The sequence below is a fragment of the Lagenorhynchus albirostris genome, chromosome 17, assembly GCF_949774975.1.
Source record: "Lagenorhynchus albirostris chromosome 17, mLagAlb1.1, whole genome shotgun sequence".
NCBI classification, from domain to species: domain Eukaryota; kingdom Metazoa; phylum Chordata; class Mammalia; order Artiodactyla; family Delphinidae; genus Lagenorhynchus; species Lagenorhynchus albirostris.
This window is the reverse complement of record NC_083111.1, coordinates 45,793,135-45,815,922: the sequence shown is the minus strand read 5'-3', so window position 1 is coordinate 45,815,922 and position 22,788 is coordinate 45,793,135. Positions and strand designations below refer to the sequence as shown.

General features: G+C 37.4%; 1 protein-coding gene across 1 annotated transcript in view; it reads left to right on the top strand.

Moving 5' to 3' along the window:
* Positions 1-22,788, top strand: part of RGS22 (regulator of G protein signaling 22) — a 158,061-nt gene that overhangs the window by 100,325 nt on the left and 34,948 nt on the right. The window contains exons 15-19 of the mRNA XM_060127509.1: positions 8,901-9,095; positions 16,599-16,691; positions 18,469-18,641; positions 19,568-19,730; positions 22,425-22,583. Coding sequence (XP_059983492.1) covers positions 8,901-9,095; positions 16,599-16,691; positions 18,469-18,641; positions 19,568-19,730; positions 22,425-22,583 — 783 coding nt within the window. The remainder of the gene's footprint in view (positions 1-8,900; positions 9,096-16,598; positions 16,692-18,468; positions 18,642-19,567; positions 19,731-22,424; positions 22,584-22,788) is intronic.

Below are 22,788 nucleotides of genomic sequence, written 5' to 3'. Positions count from 1 at the left end.
GCAGTGAACATTTTGGTACATGACTCTTTTTGAATTATGGTTTTCTCAAGGAGTATGCCCAGTAGTGGGATTGCTGGGTGGTATGGTAGTTCTATTTGTAGTTTTTTTTTTTTTTTTTTTTTTTGCTGTACGCGGGCCTCTCACTGTTGTGGCCTCTCCCGTTGCGGGGCACAGGCTCCGGACGCACAGGCTCAGCGGCCATGGCTCACGGGCCCAGCCACTCCGCGGCACGTGGGATCTTCCCGGACCGGGGCACGAACCCATGTCCCCTGCATCGGCAGGTGGACTCTCAACCGCTGCACCACCAGGGAAGCCCTATTTGTAGTTTTTTAAGGAAGCTCCATACTGTTCTCCATAGTGGCTGTATCAATTTACATTCCCACCAACAGTGCAAGAGGGTCCCCTTTTCTCCACACCCTCTCCAGCATTTATTGTTTCTAGATTTTTTAATGATGGCCATTCTGACCGGTGTGATGATATCTCATTGTAGTTTTGATTTGCATTTCTCTAATGATTAATGATGTTGAGCATTCTTTCATGTGTTTGTTGGCAGTCTGTATATCTTCTTTGGAGAAACGTCTATTTAGGTCTTCTGCCCATTTTTAGATTGGGTTGTTTGTTTTTTTGTTATTGAGCTGCATGAGCTGCTGTAAATTTTGGAGATTAATCCTTTGTCAGTTGCTTCATTTGCAAATATTTTCTCCCATTCTGAGGGTTGTCTTTTCTTAACAGGGAAGTCTGTGAAACTTCAATCCAAGTTCTAAATAAAATATTCCTGCTTTGGGATTTTTGGCTTTTGATATCAGCTATTCAATTCATATGATTTCAAATTAGACAAATGTGTGTTCCTTAGAAAGGAGTTTCCTCTGCCTTTCTTTCCTTTATTTTTAGCTTTAAATATGTGTTGAGCACCTCCAGGAGTCTTGTTTTAGAGAAAGTTTCATTTTGTCTAACTGGTGGCAGTTAAATATAGAGAGACCATATAATTTATCATCTAAATCAGGATTCTTTTGAAAATAAAAGGGGAAATATTAATAATTATGCCAGGATAGTAGGCTTAAACCAGAATGAAGTCATATGGCTACCCTAATTGTAGCTCCTTGGGGTCGTGGGATATGCAGTTAAATCGTTTGTGGAAAAAAACAGACTCAGAGAAAGAGAGATCAGCTTTGTGGTCACCAGAGGTGGGCAGAGTGTGGGGAGGGAAAATTGGATGAAGGTGGTCAAAAGGTACAAACTTCCAGTTATGAGATAAATAAGTACGAGGGATGTAATGTACAACATGATGACTATAGTTAGCATTGCTATATGGTATATATGGAAGTTGAGAGTAGATCCTAATAGTTCTCATCACAGGGAAAAAATTCTTTGTCTTTTCTTTTTGTTTCTATATGAGATGATGGATGTTAACTTATTGTGATAATTTTTTCATGATGTATGTAAGTCAAATCATTATGCTGTACACCTTAAAGTTTCACAGTGCTATATGTCAATTATATCTCAATAAAACTGGAACAAAATAGTCAAACAGCAACAAAAAGTGTACATGGAGCCCTGTGGCTTTATAGAGCACAGTAAGAGTGTGAGGTCAGGAAGTAGGCAGTAGCCTGGAAAGGGTCTGATCTAGCTTGGACAGAAGACTGTGTTTTATTATGGTTTTTGTTGGGATGGAACTGCTGCCCCTTATTTCCTCCTCATATTTTTATATTTGTCAGTTTTTCCTTGTTTTATTGTAGAGAATTAAATTCATAGGACTTGCATTTGAGGAAGAAGGAGAGGAAAGTGGGGAAGAGTCAAAGAATGTGCTGTGAATCATATGAAAACTGGAAAAGGAAAAGATAATGTGTTATATTACTGAGTCATTGAGTTGGAGGGTCCATAGGCTATCCATGTAGCTATAATAAGTAGGCAGCTAGAAGCAAAGGTTTTCAGTTCAGGAAGGAAATCAGGTCTAAAGCTGTATATATTTGTGTTTCTTCCACATATAGTTGATTGTTAAGTCTCTGAGAATGGATGAAGTCTTTAATTCATTAATTCATTCTAAACTTATCATTATGCTAGATGCTAGGGATACAGTAATAAACAAAGCAGACCAAATCTGTCTTCATAGAGTTTATAGTCCAGTGCGAGAAACATACAAATACAGGGACCTATGGGCACACATAAGAATGATACCTAAGCCAGACTTCAGGAGTCAAGGAAGACTCAGTCCTTTAGGATGAATAGAAGCCCAGCAAAGGGGAAAAGAGGAGGAGGGTGGAGTTCAGAGAGGGCACAGAGCACATACTGTGAAAGTCCTGTGAGAGAGTGCCTGGCATGTGTGAGAAACCGAAAGAGTGTGAATTAGGAAGAAAATATAGTTGAACATAGAACTTTAATGAATGCCTTTCTTTAAGGGGGGGATATGGAGGAAGAGGAATCAACAAAGGATCCTGAGTATGGAAATAGGCAGCGAATCAGGAGAAAGTGTTGAAGGCAGAGGAGAGAGTCAACAGTGTTAAAGCTGCGTAAGGGAACTTCCCTGGTGGTGCAGTGGTTAAGAATCCACCTGCCAATGCAGAGGACACAGGTTTGAGCCCTGGTCCGGGAAGATCCCACATGCCGTGGAGCAACTAAGCCCGTGCGCCACAACTACCAAGCCTGCGCTCTAGAGCCCGTGAGCCACAACTACTGAGCCCATGCACCACAACTACTGAAGCCCGCATGCTCTAGGGCCCGTGTGCCACAACTACTGAGCCCACGTACTGCAACTGCTGAAGCCCCATGCCTAGAGCCCATGCTCCGCAACAAGAGAAGCCACCGCAGTGAGAAGCCCATGCACCTCAACAAAGAGTAGCCCCTGCTCACCACAACTAGAGAAGGCCTGTGCGCAGCAACGAAGACCCAACGCAGCCAAGAATTAAAAACAAAACAAAGCAAAAAATGCTGTGTAAGGAATTAAGTAGGATGAAGATTAAGGAGAGAAACCATTGAATTGGCAATTACATGGTTCTTAGTAATCTGAGACATTAGCTTCTTTGGCATGAGAACCAGATTGCAATAGATTGAGAAATGATAGAAAAGTGAGTATGAAGATTTGTTGGGAAGGGAAAGAGAGAAAGGGTGATAGTTTGTGGACAAAATGGTGACAATTAGAATAGGAGAGATTCTTTGTTAGAACACCTTTGAAGCATTAGAAAGGAGATGAAATCAAAGGAAAGGTAGATTAAGGGCGTAATTGGTGTTGCATGGTGCTGGGGAAATGGAGTCAACAGCACGCATGAATCATTTAGCCTTGGGAAGGAGAATTTTGAAACATCAGAGAAAGAGAAAGATTTAGAAGAAAGCTCTTGAGGGGACAGTTGAGGGCATCCATACCAGTGGTTTCTCCCAGTTGAGTGGAAGATAAAGTCCACTGAATGTGGAGAAGCCTAAGGGTACAGTTGGGAGCTCTAAGGAGCATGGCAAAGTTTAGAAATAAACAAAATCTTGCCAAGTTTTGTGGTCACAGCTGAGGTGGGGTTTTTTTGGTTTTGTTTTTTTGTCATTGTTGTTGTTTGTTTTTATTTTGAAGAGTATTTATAATTGAACCAACTATCATAGCTTTTATTGGGAGCTTGAGTATAGAATTGGAAAAATGAACGAATGATTAAGATGACCCAGAATTTGGCCTCAACAAGGCAGAAGATCAAGGTGGGAGGAATTAAGAATGTTATAAAAGTGTAGTTGAAATGATGGGCAGTTTTCAGTCCAAATTGTGTAAGAAAGTAAGACAAAGTAGGTGGTGCATGATTTATTTAGAGGACAGGAAGAAACCGCAGATTGTGCTGAAAGTAAAGCAAAGCTTGGTGAGAGGTACAAAAAGATGAAGAGTAATGGTCAGAGCGAGAAAGCTGTGCTATTAATATAGTAAATGGTAAAGTGAAGTGAAGGTCATTCTGAAGAAAATCATAAAGCAAAATTCCAGAAGGTATGATAGAGTATATAAATGGCATCTAGGGTCTCATAGGACTGTGGGTAGCAGTAGATTTTAAAAGACATGAGGAGTGAAGGCAAGACTGGGAGTGTAAAGGAAAGGAGTAGATTTGGGTGTCCACCAGAAGCTGACAGTCACTTCTATCACTGTTATTCTAGTCACCATTTCAGCCTCTTTTGTACATTACCCTCTTCACTGTTATGCTTTTAAATCAAAGGAATCACCTTGATGTCTGTACAAAGAGTTTGGTATGTGGCACACCAAGTCTCCTTAAACTACAGTTCTGAATGTAGCTGACTCAGTGATAAAACAGTTGCTTTATTTTGCCATTAGAGGATATTCCTGCCCCAATAAAACCTGACTACTGATTTTTTTTCTTTTCTTTTTTTTTTTTTTGCTAAGTAGGAACTGATTTTAACTTAAGTGATTTGGGGGGTCAGATTTACTTTCCTTTGGGGCAAATTTGCAATTACTGAAACAAATTCTAGAGGCATTTTTTAATGTTGTTAATTTGATCACGTTAGTTTTTAGTTTCTTAATTTACCTTAGTATAGACATTATTTTAATTAGTTCACTTTTTAAAACTTCCAGTTTAGAAAATGTTTAAGAGTAGATTTTTGTTTGTTTGTTTGTTTTTTGCGATACGCGGGCCTCTCACTGCTGTGACCTCTCCCGTTGCGGAGCACAGACTCCGGATGCGCAGGCTCAGCGGCCATGGCTCACGGGCCCAGCCACTCCGCAGCATGTGGGATCTTCCCGGACCGGGGCACGAACCCGTGTCCCCTGCATCGGCGGACTCTCAACCACTGTGCCACCAGGGAAGCCCTAAGAGTAGATTTTAATCTGATACAATCTTAGCTTGTTAAACAGGTTAAATTTAGGTCATTCTTCTAAATAACTCCCAAGGTTAGGAAAAATTGCCATGTGTATCTGAAGCAAATTTCATTTAAGATATTTTAGAATCATTTGGTAAGAGTATGGTTCACTTTAGACTATTAAATCCAGCAGGCTATGTACCTATATTTTAGGGAAGGGAGTTTCCAGACTGCAGGTTATCTAATTAAATAGAACATCTAGAATGGCTTTTAAATATGCCCCTTCTCCCGTATTTCACAACCCTTAAGAAGAAAGAGATGTTCTTTGCTGCTCTTCAGGACTCATCTTTTAATAGCTTCAAAAATTTTGGAGTCGGGGCTTCCCTGGTGGCGCAGTGGTTGAGAGTCTGCCTGCCGATGCAGGGGACACGGGTTTGTGCCCCGGTCCGGGAAGATCCCACATGCCGTGGAGCGGCTGCGCCTGTGAGCCATGGCCACTGAGCCTGCGCGTCTGGAGGCTGTGCTCCGCAACGGGAGAGGCCACAGCAGTGAGAGGCCCGCGTACCACAAAAAAAAGAAAAAAAAAAATTGGAGTTGGCTCCATCTGCTCATTTCCCCCCTCCTTAACCTCATTAATGTTATCTAAAGACCTTTTCAGTTCTCTTTATCTTCCTAGAAAATTTCAATACATGACTCATGAAATTTCTTTTTCTTTAAAAAAGAAAACCTTTTTCTTTTTTATCACCTTGAAGCTTTTCCAGTACCCAAGCTAATAATCCTTATATGTGCTAGAGTGTTTCTTAATTTACCCAACTCCAATGTCTTTTATCTCCATTTCTCCTAAGTTAACTATAGGGATGGCCATATACCAGAATTCATCATAATTTGGAACTACTCCAGCTTAAAATTTTTGAACTCTGAAATTTCCCTTTCAGATCTTAATTTCAGATTAGGCCACTATCTTCCATTCATTCATTTAGCAAATATTTATTGAGTGCCTATTATACACTGAACTTTATAGTCCTCTCTTTTAACTATGATACATGGGCTTCTCCTTTATCTTCACTTCTAGTTCTTTGATACTCTGCCCTGCTTGTTATTATATTACTACCCTGACTCTAATCTCATGTGCTTTTCTACCTATAATGGACCTCATGGTTGGTCATTTCAACTGCACTTTAAATCTGAACCTTCAATTCTGACTTCTTTTCCTTAGGCTCTTTTATGATTTCCTCTGACCTTATCCATTATTATTATATTTTACAATCAATATGTATTGATATTTCCCTACATGTTTATGCTTTATATTGTTCTATATTCCATCCTGCTTTTGTCTAGGACCTCCCTTTAATTAATTAATTTAGTGTAGGTCTGCTGGTGACAAATTCTGGTTTTGTTTATTGACTTACGACATCTTTATTTCCTTTTTATTTTAGAAGGGTATTTTTTTTTTTTCACCAGGTATAGAAGTATAGGTTAGCAGTTATTTTCTTTGGGCCCTTTAAAGACTCAAGGCAAGAGTCTATATCAGGTCCACCCCTGCTCTTAGAGTGTTTTGAGAGCCTGGGGTGTTTATAGGGGCTTCCCTACTGGCAGATCATGAACTATAACCCTTGTCCTCTCAGCGCTGAGAAACGTCCAAATACTCCAATTATAGGTAATTATAAGGACTTTGGCTGTTATTCTATGTGAGGTGGGAAGTCACTGGAGAGTTTGAATGGAGGAGTGATACACAAAAGAATTTCTCTGTTTGCTGTGGTTTAAAAAAAGGAAGACCATGAAGAAGCAAAGAAGAACCTGAGAAGACCAGTTAGGAGGCTATTGCAAAAAAGCAAACAAGAGATGAGGGTGGCCTGTAATTTTTTGTCTGGCTATTAAAATAACTTCCAAACTGCCTCAAATCTTGATCTACTCAAACCGTTTTTCCCGTATGATGCCACAGTGATTTATTTCTAAAATTCATATCTAAAGATGTCACTTCTCAGAGATTCCCCATTTTATATCTTTAGGTAAAATTCAAATTCCTTACCAAAGGAAAACAGATGATATCCATGCTGTGGAGCCTTCCTCCCTTTATATCCTCCTCTCTTATTCTACCTCTTTCCTTTAGCCAGTGTTCTCTACTTGGAGCCTAAACGCTCTCTATAAGGTTATAAAACCCCCTTAGGCCTCCATGCCTTGGGCCATGTTTTCCTTCTTCTTGGACTGTCCTTCTCATCAACTCCCCTATCTTGTCTGACTTACTCCAACTCATATTTAAAGATTCAGATTAAAGACTAGGAAGGAGCTTATCTTTCTCTTGCAAGAGTTTCTGAACCTTTTCCTTCCCCATTCCAAGACAAAAATGAGTCTTTTCTGTGGATTCAGTACAAATCAATAAACATTTATAACATCTGCTCTCTACCAAAACAGTTTTTAGGAGTTGGAGAATCAGAGAGGACTAAACTGCAGTATTTGCCCTCAAGATCCTTGTTCTAGAAGAGAAGACACATGATACATGATTGCATTATAGTGTGATAAGTGTAGTAGTAAAAATGATGATCTTGGGAGGAGGGTATGAATGAAGGGCTCCTAGAAGAGGAGAAATCCATGTCGGTTTTTAAGAATAAATCAGAGTTTATGAGGCAGACAAGGTGCATGGGGTAGGGCATATATACAAGATTGAAGGAACAATGTGTGCAATGGTATAGAATGGCAAACATCAAGGTTTAGGGAATTACAGAAAAATGCGTATCTGAGTGTAAAGTTGAAAAGGTGATTAATGGAGGTGAGCTTAAAAAGAAAGGCAATTATTGAAGATCTTATTTTCAATGCATACTTTTATTGTAGTACTTATCATACTGTGTTGTAGCCACTGGTTTTCATCTCTTTGTCACACCAAATGGCTCCTTCAGGGCAGGCATTCATTAATCTTTACATACACAGAACCTATCCAAGTGTCTAAGCTGTAGTGGATACATGGTAAATGCTTATGTTATTAATGTGAACCCTTTAAAACTTTTAAAAGATTATTTTACATAAGACTATTATTTGGTATTTGGTACAAATATCTTTCTATCTGTCTACCTATCTATCTTATTGCCTGGGTCGAATCTAGGCATTATCAGTTCCAAAGTCTAAGTATAAAAATAAAATTGAAATAAAATGCAATTAATTAGAGATTCTTTTTTTTTAGATAACTATTTATTTTGATATAGTGATGTAAATAGAACAGAATGAAGAAAAAATTACGATAGAGATCAGATAATCTTTAAAATGGAGGAAGGAGTGTGTCGCTTTTGGGAGAAATCACCAATAGTCTTTCTTTTTTTAATTTTTATTTTTAACAGCTTTATTGAGGTTTAATTTACATGCCATAAAATTCATTAATTTTAAGTATGAAACAATAACAAAAACTTCAGTTAAATGTGATGTGCAGGGCATGACATATCCAGTATGTAACATTTTAAAAATTAAATGTTATTAAATTGCTTCTCAGATTTAAATAGCTGTTATTGAGAGACAAGACAAATGAGTAGAATGGAATAGACATTTATGCAGCTTTGTCTAGGAAGCTAGAAGGTCCATGTACATCTTTCCATTCACTTTTGTTTCCTTCTTGTATCTCTTCCACAGCATTGGACACCAGATGGAGACATTTAAGAACTCTGGAACTCAGTTGGGTAGGGGAGGTAGTCTGTTGGGTCTCTAGACTGATAGTCAGTTTTCAGCCCTGGTGAATTCTTGCCTCTTTTTCCCTAAAAGGCATTTCAAACCACTTTGGAAAGTAACACAAATGTGTTAGAAATGTCATGAACATAAGGAAAGGAGACGTATAACCTGGAGTCAATCATAATAATACATAGTAGTAATCTGAGAAAAAATAGAATACCCAAATCACGTACACTTATACAAGATCCAGTGACTAGTTGACTAATAACCAACAAAGAAATAGGAAAAGAAAATGAAAAGCAAAGGCTTTGAATAAACACGTTGCTTTGTCTTAAGTAGTTTCACACACCTTTTCAAGAAAAAAAATTACTTGAGCTTATTTGCCTTCTCTTAACTTTCTAAAAATGGCTTTGCTGAGGAATCTACTAACCATTATGGTTTCTTCCAATATCCTCTCCTTTCTCTCCCTTCTCCCTTAGTATCTTTTTGCCACATACATTGCTCCTTCAGCCACTCTTGACATTGGACTCCAACAGGAAAAGAAAAAAGAAATTTATATGAAAATACAGCCGCCATTTGAAGACCTTTTCGACACAGCAGAAGAATATATCCTTCTCCTCCTTCTTGAGCCTTGGACAAAGATGGTAAAATCAGACCAAGTTGCTTACAGAAAGGTATTGTGGCACTGATGAATTCTGTGTGAACAATTCAGGTTTACCCCAAAACTGATGATGGGCAACATTGTTAACTCGCAAGAGAGAAAAGCTGGAAAAGATTTCATGTGGGCCAGGGACTCAGAGTTAAGATTTGGGCAGACACAAAATTGGGGCAGGGAAAGTATTTATTAACTTAGTTTTTGCCAGTTTCCCTGTTGTGTCCTAACAAAAGGCTAAAATTGATGTCATTTTTAAGTCTGTCTACAAATATGTCAGCAGAGAAAAATTTGAGTTTTGGTTTCCTGTGAACCAATAAAATATGCCATGTTAATATACTGGCTTTTCACTTCTTGCCATTTCTCAGCAGTGGCTTTAATTTTGATTAATGGAAGGAGGCTGTTTATTTTTATTCTGGATGAATTACAGTAAATATTACATCCATGGAAAATATAAACGTTTCATATATACTGTGGAAAGCACATTCTCTGACTTAAAGCACCCTCAGATGTTCATCAGGTCAGACTGCTTGATTTGATAAAAGTGTCAACATATCTTTTTTCATTCCAAAAGAGGTCATTTTAAGTCTCAGGGCTTGAATATTTCCACTATTCTTATTGATGGGTGGAGGAAATTTCTTTAAATGTTTATTTTGAATCACAAATTAAAACCATTTTTGGGTATTTTTAATATTAAGTTAATGCATGTACCCTGTACACGAGGTCATTTCAGGTAGATCCCTGCTGTCTCTGTATTGCACTTCTTCGTTCAGATCTCCTGAACAACTTCTTGGTCATGTCTTCTCGCAGAAAGGGTGGGTGAGGTAATTAAGATGAAATTAATACCAAGCACCTCGGATAGAGCCACCTTATTGGATAGTGACCAACACAACCCCACGGCTTACTAAATACATTGACCAAACTAATGAATTTTTCAGTCCTGATTTCTTTTTGTCCTGAAAAATTAACACTTGTATCCTTTCTACTACAAAAATACATATTTTACACTAGGAAAATTGAGATATTATATGAAATTTTAAAAAAATATCTCCAGGGACTTCCCTGGTGGTCCAGTGGTTAAGACACCGTGCTCCCAATGCAGGGGGCCCAGGTTCGATCCTGTCAGGGAACTAGATCCCGCACGCCACAATGAAGATCCCACATGCCGCAATGAAGATCCCACACGTGACAGCAGAGATCCTGTGTGCCGCAACTAAGACCTGACGAAGCCAAATAAATAAATATTTTTTTTAAGAAAAGAAAAATTCTCTCCAGTCATGATTTTATTATTTTTTAAACTAATTAAATTTTTTTTGGCCACGCCTCCCAGCTTGCGGGATCTTAGTTACCCAACCAGGGATCGAACCCATGCCCTCCGCAGTGAAATCGCAGAGTCCTAAGCACTGGACAGCCAGGGAAGTCCCCAGTCATGATTTTAAATACAGTATATGGTATAGAGGAAAATGGATATAAGATATGGTCCTAGGATGACAAAACAGATTCAAAATTATAACTAACGTCCCTAAACCAAGAAGTTTTAGCATTAGCAGTGATTCTTACGAAATGCCTGGGGCAAATTATACACTCTTTTTAATAAGAGGAAAAATAAATTTCTCTTAATTCTATAAACTTCTTAAGTTCAGCCCAGAGGACTTCTCTAAAAGTCCAGCTGACTGGATTATGTAGACTCTTTCCCAAAAAGGATAAACAAGAAGATTTAACCAAAATTAATTATTAAATACAGGAGTTCTCAGTCGGCTAAACTGATCTTTCTCAATAGAGAAATGGAAAATGATCTTGTTCTCCTGACTGTATGAAGCAGTGCAATACACACTCTGAAGGCTAAGTCCTACTGTGAGGTTTAATTTGATGATTGACTCTCCCCTCTCTTGCTATAGCAATAAAACCTTTGCTCACAGACTGATAACAATAGCGTCCAATCATTTTTTTGTTCTACTGAGGATTATTTGGTCCCTAAAGCTAAGAGTGCCTATCTTCATGACTATTATCCAGTTATAAAGAATAGAAGATGGAAAAGTGATCCACCCAACATGTTTGCACTGTCTGCTAGTTCACATGGGGTGTCCAGAAAGGAGGAATGATCTTCGGTGGCATTATATCATTACATAGAAATGTATACCTTTTTTAACATTTGAAGCCTGACTTTGCTGTAGCTAATGTTTTGTTTTGTTGAAGTTTTTTTTTAACATATTTATTGGAGTATAATTGCTATACAATGGTGTGTTAGTTTCTGCTTTATAACAAAGTGAATCAGTTATACATATATATATGTTCCCATATCTCTTCCCTCTTGCATCTCCCTGCCTCCCACCCTCCCTATCTCACCCCTCTAGATGGTCACAAAGCACCGAGATGATCTCCCTGTGCTATGCGGCTGCTTCCCACTAGCTATCTATTTTACGTTTGGTAGTGTATATATGTCCATGCCACTCTCTCACTTTGTCACAGCTTACCCTTCCCTATCCCCATATCCTCAAGTCCATTCACTAGTACGTCTGTGTCTTTATTCCCATCTTACCTCTAGGTTCTTCATGACCTATTTTTTTTCTTAGATTCCATATATATGTGTTAGCATACGGTATTTGTTTTTCTCTTTCTGACTTACTTCACTCTAAATGACAGACTCTAGGTCCATCCACCTCACTACAGATATCTCAATTTCGTTTCTTTTTATGGCTGAGTAATATTCCATTGTATATATGTGCCACATCTTCTTTATCCATTCATCTGTTGATGGACACTTAGGTTGCTTCCATGACCTGGCTATTGTAAATAGAGCTGCAATGAACATTTTGGTACATGACTCTTTTTTGAATTATGGTTTTCTCAGGGTATATGCCCAGTACTGGGATTGCTGGGTCGTATGGTAGTTCTATTTTTAGATTTTTAAGGAACCTTCATGCTGTTCTCCATAGTGGCTGTATCAATTTACATTCCCACCAACAGTGCAAGAGGCTTCCCTTTTCTCCACACCCTCTCCAGCATTTATTGTTTCTAGATTTTTTTTCTTTGTGGTACGTGGGCCTCTCACTATTGTGGCCTCTCCTGTTGCAGAGCACAGGCTCCAGACACGCAGGCTCAGCGGCCATGGCTCACGGGCCTAGCCGCTCCACGGCATGTGGGATCTTCCCGGACCGGGGCACGAACCCGTGTCCCCTGCATCGGCAGGCAGACTCTCAACCACTGCGCCACCAGGGAAGCCCTGTTTCTAGATTTTTTGATGATGGCCATTCTGACTGGTGTGAGATGATATCTCATTATAGTTTTGATTTGCATTTCTCTAATGATTAATGATGTTGAGCATTCTTTCATGTGTTTGTTGGCAATCTGTTTATCTTCTTTGGAGAATTGTCTGTTTAGGTCTTCAGCCCATTTTTGGATTGGGTTCTTTTTTGTTGTTGTTATTGAGCTGCATGAGCTGCTTGTAAATTTTGGAGATTAATCCTTTGTCAGTTGCTTCATTTGCAAATATTTCCTCCCATTCTGAGGGTTGTCTTTTGGTCTTGATTATGGTTTCCTTTGCTGTGCAAAAGCTTTGAAGTTTCATTAGGTCCCATTTGTTTTTTTTGTTTGTTTGTTTTTATTTCCATTTCTCTAGGAGGTGGGTCAAAAAGGATCTTGCGGGCTTCCCTGGTGGCGCAGTGGTTGGGAGTCCGCCTGCCGATGCGGGGGACGCGGGTTCGTGCCCCGGTCCTGGAGGATCCCACATGCCGCGGAGCGGTTGGGCCCGTGGGCCATGGCCGCTGAGCCTGCGCGTCCGGAGCCTGTGCTCCACAACGGGAGAGGCCGCGACAGTGAGAGGCCCGCGTACCGCAAAAAAAAAAAAAAAAAAGGATCTTGCTATGATTTATGTCATAGAGTGTTCTGCCTATGTTTTCCTCTAAGAGTTTGATAGTGTCTGGCCTTACATTTAGGTCTTCAATCCATTTTAACTTTATTTTTGTGTATGGTGTTAGGGAGTGTTCTAATTTCATACTTTTATATGTACCTGTCCAGTTTTCCCAGCACCACTTATTGAAGAGGCTGTCTTTTCTCCACTGTATATTCTTGCCTCCTTTATCAAAGATAAGGTGACAATATGTGCATGGGTTTATCTCTGAGCTTTCTATCCTTTTCCATTGATCTGTATTTCTGTTTTTGCGCCAGTACTATACTGTCTTGATTACTGTAGCTTTGTAATATAGTCTGAAGTCAGGGAGCCTGATTCCTCCAGCTCCATTTTTTGTTCTCAAGATTGCTTTGGCTCTTCGGGGTCTTTTGTGTTTCCATACAGATTGTGAAATTTTTTGTTCCAGGTCTGTGAAAAATGCCAGTGGTAGTTTGATAGGGATTGCATTGAATCTGTAGATTGCTTTGGGTAGTAGAGTCATTTTCACAATGTTGATTCTTCCAATCCAAGAACATGGTATATCTCTCCATCTATTTGTATCATCTTTAATTCCTTTCATCAGTGTCTTATAATTTTCTGCATACAGGTCTTTTGTCTCCTTAGGTAGGTTTATTCCTAGATATTTTATTCTTTTTGTTGCCATAGTAAATGGGAGTGTTCTCTTAATTTCACTTTCAGATTTTTCATCATTAGTGTACAAGAATGCCAGAGATTTCTGTGCATTAATTTTGTATCCTGCTACTTTACCAAATTCATTGATTAGCTCTAGTAGTTTTCTGGTAGCATCTTTAGGATTCTCTATGTATAGTATCGTGTCATCTGCAAACAGTGACAGCTTTATTTCTTCTTTTCCGATTTGGATTCTTTTTATTTCTTTTTCTTCTCTGATTGCTGTGGCTAAAACTTCCCAAACTTTGTTGAATAATAGTGGTGAGAGTGGGCAACCGTGTCCTGTTCCTGATCTTAGAGGAAATGGTTTCACCACTGAGGATGATGTTGGCTGTGGGTTTGTCATATATGACCTTTATTATGTTGAGGAAATTTCCCTCTATGCCTACTTTCTGCAGGGTTTTCATCATAAATGGGTGTTGAATTTTGTCGAAAGCTTTCTCTGCATCTGTTGAGATGATCATATGGTTTTTCTCCTTCAATTTGTTAATGTGATGTATCACATTGATTGATTTATGTATATTGAAGAGTCCTTGCATTCCTGGAATAAACCCCACTTGGTCACGGTGTATGATCTTTTTAATGTGCTGTTGGATTCTGTTTGCTAGTATTTTGTTGATGATTTTTCCATCTATGTTCATCAGTGATATTGGCCTGTAGTTTTCTTTCGTTGTGACATCTTTGTCTGGTTTTGGTATCAGGGTGATGGTGGCCTCGTAGAATGAGTTTGGGAGTGTTCCTCCCTCTGCTATATTTTTGAAGAGTTTGAGAAGGACAGATGTTAGCTCTTCTCTAAATGTTTGATAGAATTCGCCTGTGAAGCCATGTGGTCCTGGGCTTTTGTTTGTTGGGATATTTTTAATCACAGTTTCAATTTCAGTGCTTGTGATTGGTCTGTTCATATTTAATATTTCTTCCTGGTTCAGTCTCGGAAGGTTGTGCATTTCTAAGAATTTTTCCATTTCTTCCAGGTTGTCCATTTTATTGACATAGAGTTGCTTGTAGTAATCTCTCATGATCCTTTGTATTTCTGCAGTGTCAGTTGTTACTTCTCCTTTTTCATTTCTAATTGTATTGATGTGAGTCTTCTCCCTTTTTTTCTTGATGAGTCTGGCTAATGGTTTATCAATTTTGTTTATCTTCTCAAAGAACCAGCTTTTAATTTTATTGATCTTTGCTATTGTTTCCTTCATTTCTTTTTCATTTATTTCTGATCTAATCTTTATGATCTCTTTCCTTCTGCTCAGTGCCACCAAACCAGCTTTACAACAAATGCTAAAAAAACTTCTCTAGGCAAGAAGCACAAGAGAAGGAAAAGACCTACAATAACAAACCCAAAACAATTAAGGAAATAGGAATAGGAACATACATATCGATAACTACCTTAAATGTAAATGGATTGGGCTTCCCTGGTAGTGCAGTGTTTGAGAGTCTGCCTGCTGATGTGGGGGACACGGGTGTGTGCCCCCGTCCAGGAAGATCCCACATGCTGCAGAGCGGCTAGGTCTGTGAGCCATGGCCGCTGAGCCTGCGCGTCCAGAGCCTGTGCTCCGCAACGGGAGAGGCCACAACAGTGAGAGGCCCGCGTACTGCAAAAAAAAAAAAAAAAAAATGTAAATGGATAAAATGTTCCCACCAAAAGACACAGACTGGCTGAATGGATACAAAAACAAGACCCATATTTATGCTGTCTACAAGAGACCCACTTCAGACCTAGGGACACATACACACTGAAAGTGAGAGGATGGAAAACGATATTCCATGCCAATGGAAATCAAAAGAAAGCTGGAGTAGCAATTCTCATATCAGACAAAATAGACTTTAAAATAAAGACTATTACAAGAGACAAAGAAGGATACTACATAATGATGAAGGGATCGATCCAAGAAGAAGGTATAACAATTGTAAATATTTATGCACCCAACATAGAAGCGCCTCAATACATAAGGCAAATACTAACAACCACAAAAGGGGAAATTGACAGTAACACAATCATAGTAGGGGACTTTAACACCCCACTTCACCAATGGACAGATCATCCAAAATGAAAATAAATAAGGAAACACAAGCTTTAAATGATACATTAAACAAGATGGACTTAATTGATATTTATAGGACATTCCTTCCAAAAACAACAGAATACACATTTTTCTCAAGTGCTCATGGAACATTCTCCAGGATAGATCATATCTTGGGTCACAAATCAAGCCTTGGTAAATTTAAGAAAATTGAAATTTTATCAAGTATCTTTTCCAACCACAATGCTATGAGACTAGATATCAATTACAGGAAAAGATCTGTAAAAAATACAAACACTTGGAGGCTAAACAATACACTACTTAATAACCAAGAGATTACTGAAGAAATCAAAGAGGAAATCAAAAAATACCTAGAAACAAATGACAATGAAAACATGACGACCCAAAACCTACGGGATGCAGCAAAAGCAGTTCTAAGAGGGAAGTTTATAGCAATGCAGTCCTACCTTAAGAAACAGGAAACATCCCAAAAAAACAACCTAACCTTGCACCTATAGCAATTTTAGCTAATGTTTTTTTTTGTTTGTTTGTTTTTTGCGGTACGCAGGCCTCTCACTGTTGTGGCCTCTCCCGTCGCGGAGCACAGGCTCTGGACGCACAGGCTTAGTGGCCATGGCTCACAGGCCTAGCCACTCTGCAGCATGTGGGATCTTCCCAGACCAGGCCACGATCCCGTGTCTCCTGCATCGGCAGGCGGACTCTCAACCACTGCGCCACCTGGGAAGCCCTGTAGCTAATGTTTTTCACTATGTGGGTCTTCTTGCTTCTGCCTCCAAACTAAATTACTTTAATGGCAAGTGTATTTGTTTTTTAGCCCACTGTTATTGGCAAATTGTGCACGCTTTCCCCACTTTTTCATAATGCACATTCTTTTGATGTTACAAACTTTATTATTGTGTTATTATAGGTGGAGCTGGTGGAGGAAACTCGACAGCTAAATTCCACGTACTTCAGAAAGCTACAGGCTTTGCATAAAGAGACAGTTTCCAAGAAAGCTGAGGTAAGAAACTCTCTACTTAGAAAAACAAAGATTTTAACCTAGAAAGGATTATCACTGCATATATTGGGGGGGAGCGGGGGGGAGTAGGAATCATATATTGAGGCAATCATGTATTGATAAAGTAGGGGTCAGGCAGTTTCATTTTTTGCTGCTTCTTTGCCCAACATGCTGCATTTGACAGGTATCACATTTTTTTGACACATTTAACAACAAAGCCAGAAAAATAAAGCAGTTGAAGTAGCATAGGGAGCCAAGATACAGGTTTGCCTGAGCTAAGAGCCTTCAAGCCACATGATATTCCTTTTAATGTTACTGGTTATTTTCTGTATGGCAGCAGCGCTATTTGTTCAAGTCACAAAAGAATTAAATTGAGTTTTCCAAACAGAAAAAGAAGTGTTGTGTGATAGCAGTAAGCAAAATAATAAAGAAAAAATATGGAAAGGGTTTAACAGAGTCAATAAAAATATCATAGGATTGACTAGGATATTAAAGTGTTATTTTCAAATTTGTGATTGGCTAAGTAAACCATGATAGATCCATAAGGCCATAAGATTAAATGTGTGTACCTACTTAGAAATGACAGTTTAGATTCATATTTATTGACATGGAAAATGCCCCCGACGTATTATTTTATAAAAATGTGGGGAACAAAAACACTGGTATTGGTTAATCCTATTCACCTAAAATTATACATGCATTCCTAGGTGTATACATATATGCAAAGAGGGCTGTCTGGAAAAATGTTCATCAAAATATTAAAAATAGTTAGCTCTGAGTGGTAAGGTTTCAGGTGATTTTTTAATTTTCTACTTTGTACCTATCTGAAATCTTTATTCTTTTGCAATAAAGTTTTACACAAACAGTAAAGCTGTTTTTTAAATGTAACCTTCATGTTATTGCCTTATAAACACAGAAATTCTTTATTTGAAATTCTATTAATTAATATCTGGAAAGGATACGTAAAAATTCATAAAGTATCTTTAAATTATTTTAAATTTATAATGCTATTCATAATACTTATACCTATCAAAAATTGATTTTTTAAATATAGGTAGTTTATCTCATGGTCTGATGCTTTTCAAAAACAAATAGGGAGGTGAATTAATTATATAGGGAGTTACACAGGAAGGATTTCTGAAGAATAAGCCTCTCTAGCTCTTTGCCCTGAAGGACTTGTAAACTGTTCGCAAAACATCAGAGGTATTAAAAATACCTTACAATTAACTGTTATATGAAGGAGATTACATCTAAAGTATCTTTTACTACTCTATAACATAAAAAACTTTTATAGACAAACTAATGTTTTATGTTCATGATATATCGTTAAGAAAGAGAACCAAAAACCATACATGGTTGTATAGTCCTGTTTCCGTTTGTAATAAACTACATGTGTGTACAAAAAAGACTAAAAGGATACACATAAAAATGTTTGTGGTGGTTATCTCTGAATGGTAGTACAATGTCTGCTTTTTGTTTTCTTTTTATTACAAAAGACATATTACTTCTGTACCAACAAAAATAATAAAATTAATATTTTATAAGCAAGTGTATAGTAAATACTTACTAATGTTCCTGAAAAGAAGGGAATGGAATGGAAAGGAACAGAACAGAATTTGATGTGAGTTAGAACCAGATTCTGGATTCTTTACCCAGTTCTACCATTGGACTGATAAATGCCATTGGCCTAATAGTTAATTTTTATTTCAGTTTCTCTTTAAATTTGGAAAATAATTTGTTGTATTTAAGAGATTTTTATGAAAAAGTGTTATTTCACTAGGACACTACTTGTGAAATTGGATCTGGTATTTCACCACTTCCTCATGTCTCTAAACAAACAGAATACTGGAATAATGTTCCTGCAGAATATAGGCATTTTCATTTTAATGATCTGCTTAACAACAAACTGGAGTTTGAACATTTTCATCAGTTTCTTGAGGCTCATTCTTCAAGGTAAGGAACATAACCATTTTAAAATTTATTTCTCTCTTAAAATATTCTTCTAAACTGTTAGATACTTGTTTTGATTCAACATATGATAAAAATGGTTTGGTGCTAGATTTTACCCATTTCAGTAAAGATTAATGAAACCTGTACGGATAACCTTTTGTTGGGAATTGCATTTTGATAACAGCCTCCAAAATGTTATTTTAAGTGGTCAAACAATATTTGTTGATACTTTTACCATTGGCTAAATTAAAACACCAGTATGTTTTATTTTTGCCTATTCTCATGTTTCTTTCTTTTGCATTTTTCTAAACAGGTGCTCTAATGACTCTTTCTGAGAAGTTTCTCTTTTATATTTTACTAAGCTATTGAAATTACTATTTTGTGATTTTCATTAGTTAATACATAAATGAAACATTATAGTTCTGCATAGAATCTTGGTACTTTATGACATATTTATCTAATATAAACTGAAGTGTTAATCATATTTTTTCCAATAATTTTCTCCCAAGTTAACAAAAACAGGTTAGACCTGGGAGCCAAATTTCACCTATATAGTTCCCCTTTGTGATGATAATCATTCTAAATTTAGCAGGTTGCCAAATAGACATGCAATAGGTGGAAATTTTTCCATATTTGAAATTTATAATACTAGTTCATCATTAATGGAAGAACTCTGAGACCCACCCTACCAGTATGATGGTAGATTCTTCTCTGATCCCAACACTCCTTGTATTCATTCATATATTTAGCCAGGATAAGACAATATTAATAATAATATTAATAATATCATACTCATTCGTTCCATGGTCTAATCGGTTGTGCTAACTGCTCAATACAGCACTTTCTAAATTCTGTCAAAACAACAACTTGTTTGGTGTTTAATAGAATTGAAAGAAATAAATAAGAAGGGCTGTACTTTTTCATTTTAGCATGGACCTTATGTGCTGGACAGACATTGAACAGTTCCGAAGAATAACTTACAGAGATCGAAAGCGAAGGGAGGCAGAATCTATGTACATTAAAAACAAGTACCTTAATAAAAAATATTTCTTTGGACCCAACAGTCCAGCTTCTCTGTATCAACAGGACCAGGTATCAACATGGAGACATATTTTCTACATTTAAGTATGAAAACTAGTAATTTATTTCTTTTTGCCAACAATCTCAACGTCGTCTTTTTTCTTTTGCTTTTTTGACTTATATGTTCGACACTTTTGATATCTTTTTTTTTAGGTATTCATAATTATCTACAAATGTCTTTTTTTAAATAAAGGCTGCTTTCCTTTATTTACTTATTTAAAAAATTTATTTATTCATTTATTTATTTGGCTGCACCAGGTCTCAGTTGCAGCATGCGGAGTCTTTACTTGCGGCATGTGGGATCTTTAGTTGAGCCATGCGAACTCTTAGTTGCAGTATGTGGGCTGTAGTTCCCTGACCAGGGGTCGAACCCTGGCCCCCTGCATTGGGAGCGTGGAGTCTTAACCACTGGACCACCAGGGAAGTCCCTCTATAGATGCCTTAAAATTCACTCAAGTATTATATATTATTAAAACTGTGTTATTTTTAAAGTAATCTGTGGAATAAAAATAACTTTCATTCATCCACTCACCCATTCATTCAGCAAGTATGGGTGCCTGTGATATGCCTGACGCTGTTCTAGGTGCTCAGGATAAGTGGTAAACAAGGAGGACAAAGTCCTTGCACCTTTCAAAAGCAGAAAAGCAGCCATTATCAGCCATTAAACCCCATCTCTACCTCTTTTCTGTTCTTGTCTTACCTGAAATTACTCCAGACATAACTGATTTTTGAAAAATCCTGTTTGCCATTGTACTGTCTCCCAAAACAATTTTTATTGACCAGGAACATAGATTTTCCATTTTGTTGAGCCAAGATCATATGGCTTTAATCACAACTTATTAATAACTAGACGGTGTCATTATTTACAGCAAAAATGTCAGATTGGGATTCAACAGTGGTTTTGAGTGTTCATGTAATTGATCACATGAGATATGGCTCAATTTTAATGCCTTTGAAATATAAAATTGTTGTAATTTATTTAACCTGAAATTTGCTAATATTAGAAGTTTGCTAGATCAAATGTGTAGCATTTGAGTTCTTTATTTTCGTAGTTTAAAAGGATGTGTACCCTGATGGCATACGTTTGTAAAATACAAATCTCAGATTAATTCAGTAAATTAAAGAAAAATTCAGAGCTATTCATAAGTAGGGCATACCAAATTAAAAATCTAGATCTTTGGGGGGAAAATAAACAAAAGTCCTTGGGAGTAAGAGGGAGAAGAAATTCTAGAATTAAGCAACTTTAACAAAAATGTCTTGCCATTAGTTCCCTGAGATACAAATCTGGGATGTATTAGCAAAAGTGGCTGGGAGTATCTCAATAAGCATAAGTATGAAATAAACACATGGAAAGCATTTGTTTTCTATTTGGCTTGTGCTACATTGTGTGAGGTTTCATGGTATCTGATGCTACTGTGTGAACCTTCCATAGTAAAACTTGCTGAGAATTAAAAATTCAGTGGAAAAAGTCATCCATTGCTGTCATAGCAAATGATTGTGCTTACTATAGAGGAGTTTTCCAAATGACCCTTCTTCCGCATCTTTGTCTTCACTTTTATTTTTATTTACCTATTTTATACTTAAGGATTTCTGCATCGCCTTATGTTTTATACAGACCATGCTAGTTCTAATCCTAGTTGTGTGGCCTATTTGCAATTTGATTAGCAAAGTAGTCTTTTCTCTTATTCTCTTTTGTTCTTATTTTTATACAGAAACCGTATTATTGTTAATATTATTTGATTAATATTATTAAAGGATGACTGAGAGAGTTTCTCTTTTTATATAAAACAATATTATTATTAGGATTAAGTTAATCTTATTAGTCAAAGGAGAGCTAAGACTCCAATGAGGAGTCCAATTTTTTTCTGTGTACAAAAAACTCACCAATTTTGAGTGGTATATATGCAGAAACAGGATGATTTATAGTAGGAATTGGCCATTAGTATTGTTTTTTAATTAATTTTTATGGCCATTAGTATCGTGGAAGCCAGTAATTATATAGAAGGAAGATTTTGGCCACAGAGAAACTGTCTTATAAAAGGGCTACCTGTGCAAGTCAGAGACTATTGTCTGTATAACCTGGCCTTTTTCTACTTCCTGCTATCTCTGTTTTCTTCTTTGAAGTTGTTGGAACAGCCCTACATTGCTACCACCACCATCATTCCACCATGTCCAACCCAATGTTTATTGGTAATATGCATATTTATAATGTCTGAGTCAAGGTTGTCTCTTAACTAATTAATGCCTTATTTTTCTCAGACACAAAAGAAAATGCCTTCTCAAACAAGTCCATTTGAGTAGAATCAGAGATTCATAGAATATTAGACCTAGAAGAGCCCTTAGAAAACTAAAAGTCTAATGCCCTTATTTTACAGTTGAAGAAACTGAAGCCATGGAGAAAAAAATGGCACTGCAGTTGTCACACAGGATAGAAATCCCTGTGTTCTTTGAAATATATTATCATAAGCAAAATCATACATCTAAAACAACCATCACATAAACCACAATTCTCTGTTTGATGTTAGGGAAGTTATCTGTCTTTACTCTACACAGCAAAGCCAGGAGCTATTTTACAGAAAATGAAAATTCTGGCACCTATCAGGTGCTCAGCAAATAGTCTCGGGGTGAATGAATAAATTAATGACTACTAGCATTTCTTTACCTAAACAGAAGTTTGTTGTTTCTGTTTCATTTTTATTTCCTTAGATAATGCATTTAAGTGGTGGCTGGGGAAAGATTCTCCATGAGCAGCTTGATGCAGCTGTTCTAATTGAAATTCAGAAGCATGTCCTAAATAGGCTAGAAAATGTGTGGTTGCCATTGTTTCTTGCAAGTGAACAGTTTGCAGCACGTCAAAAGATAAAGGTATGTAAATTAGTATAATCTTGGGATAGCAACTGACAGCACCTCTCAAAGCCTCAAATGTGAAAGCCTGACTCAGCCACTGTACTTCCATGGCATAGTGGTTAAGAGCAGGAAGTCAGACTTCCCAAGTTTTAATCTCAACACTGCCACATATTAATTGTACAACAATAAGTTTTACAACCTTAGTTTTCTCATTTGGAAAAGA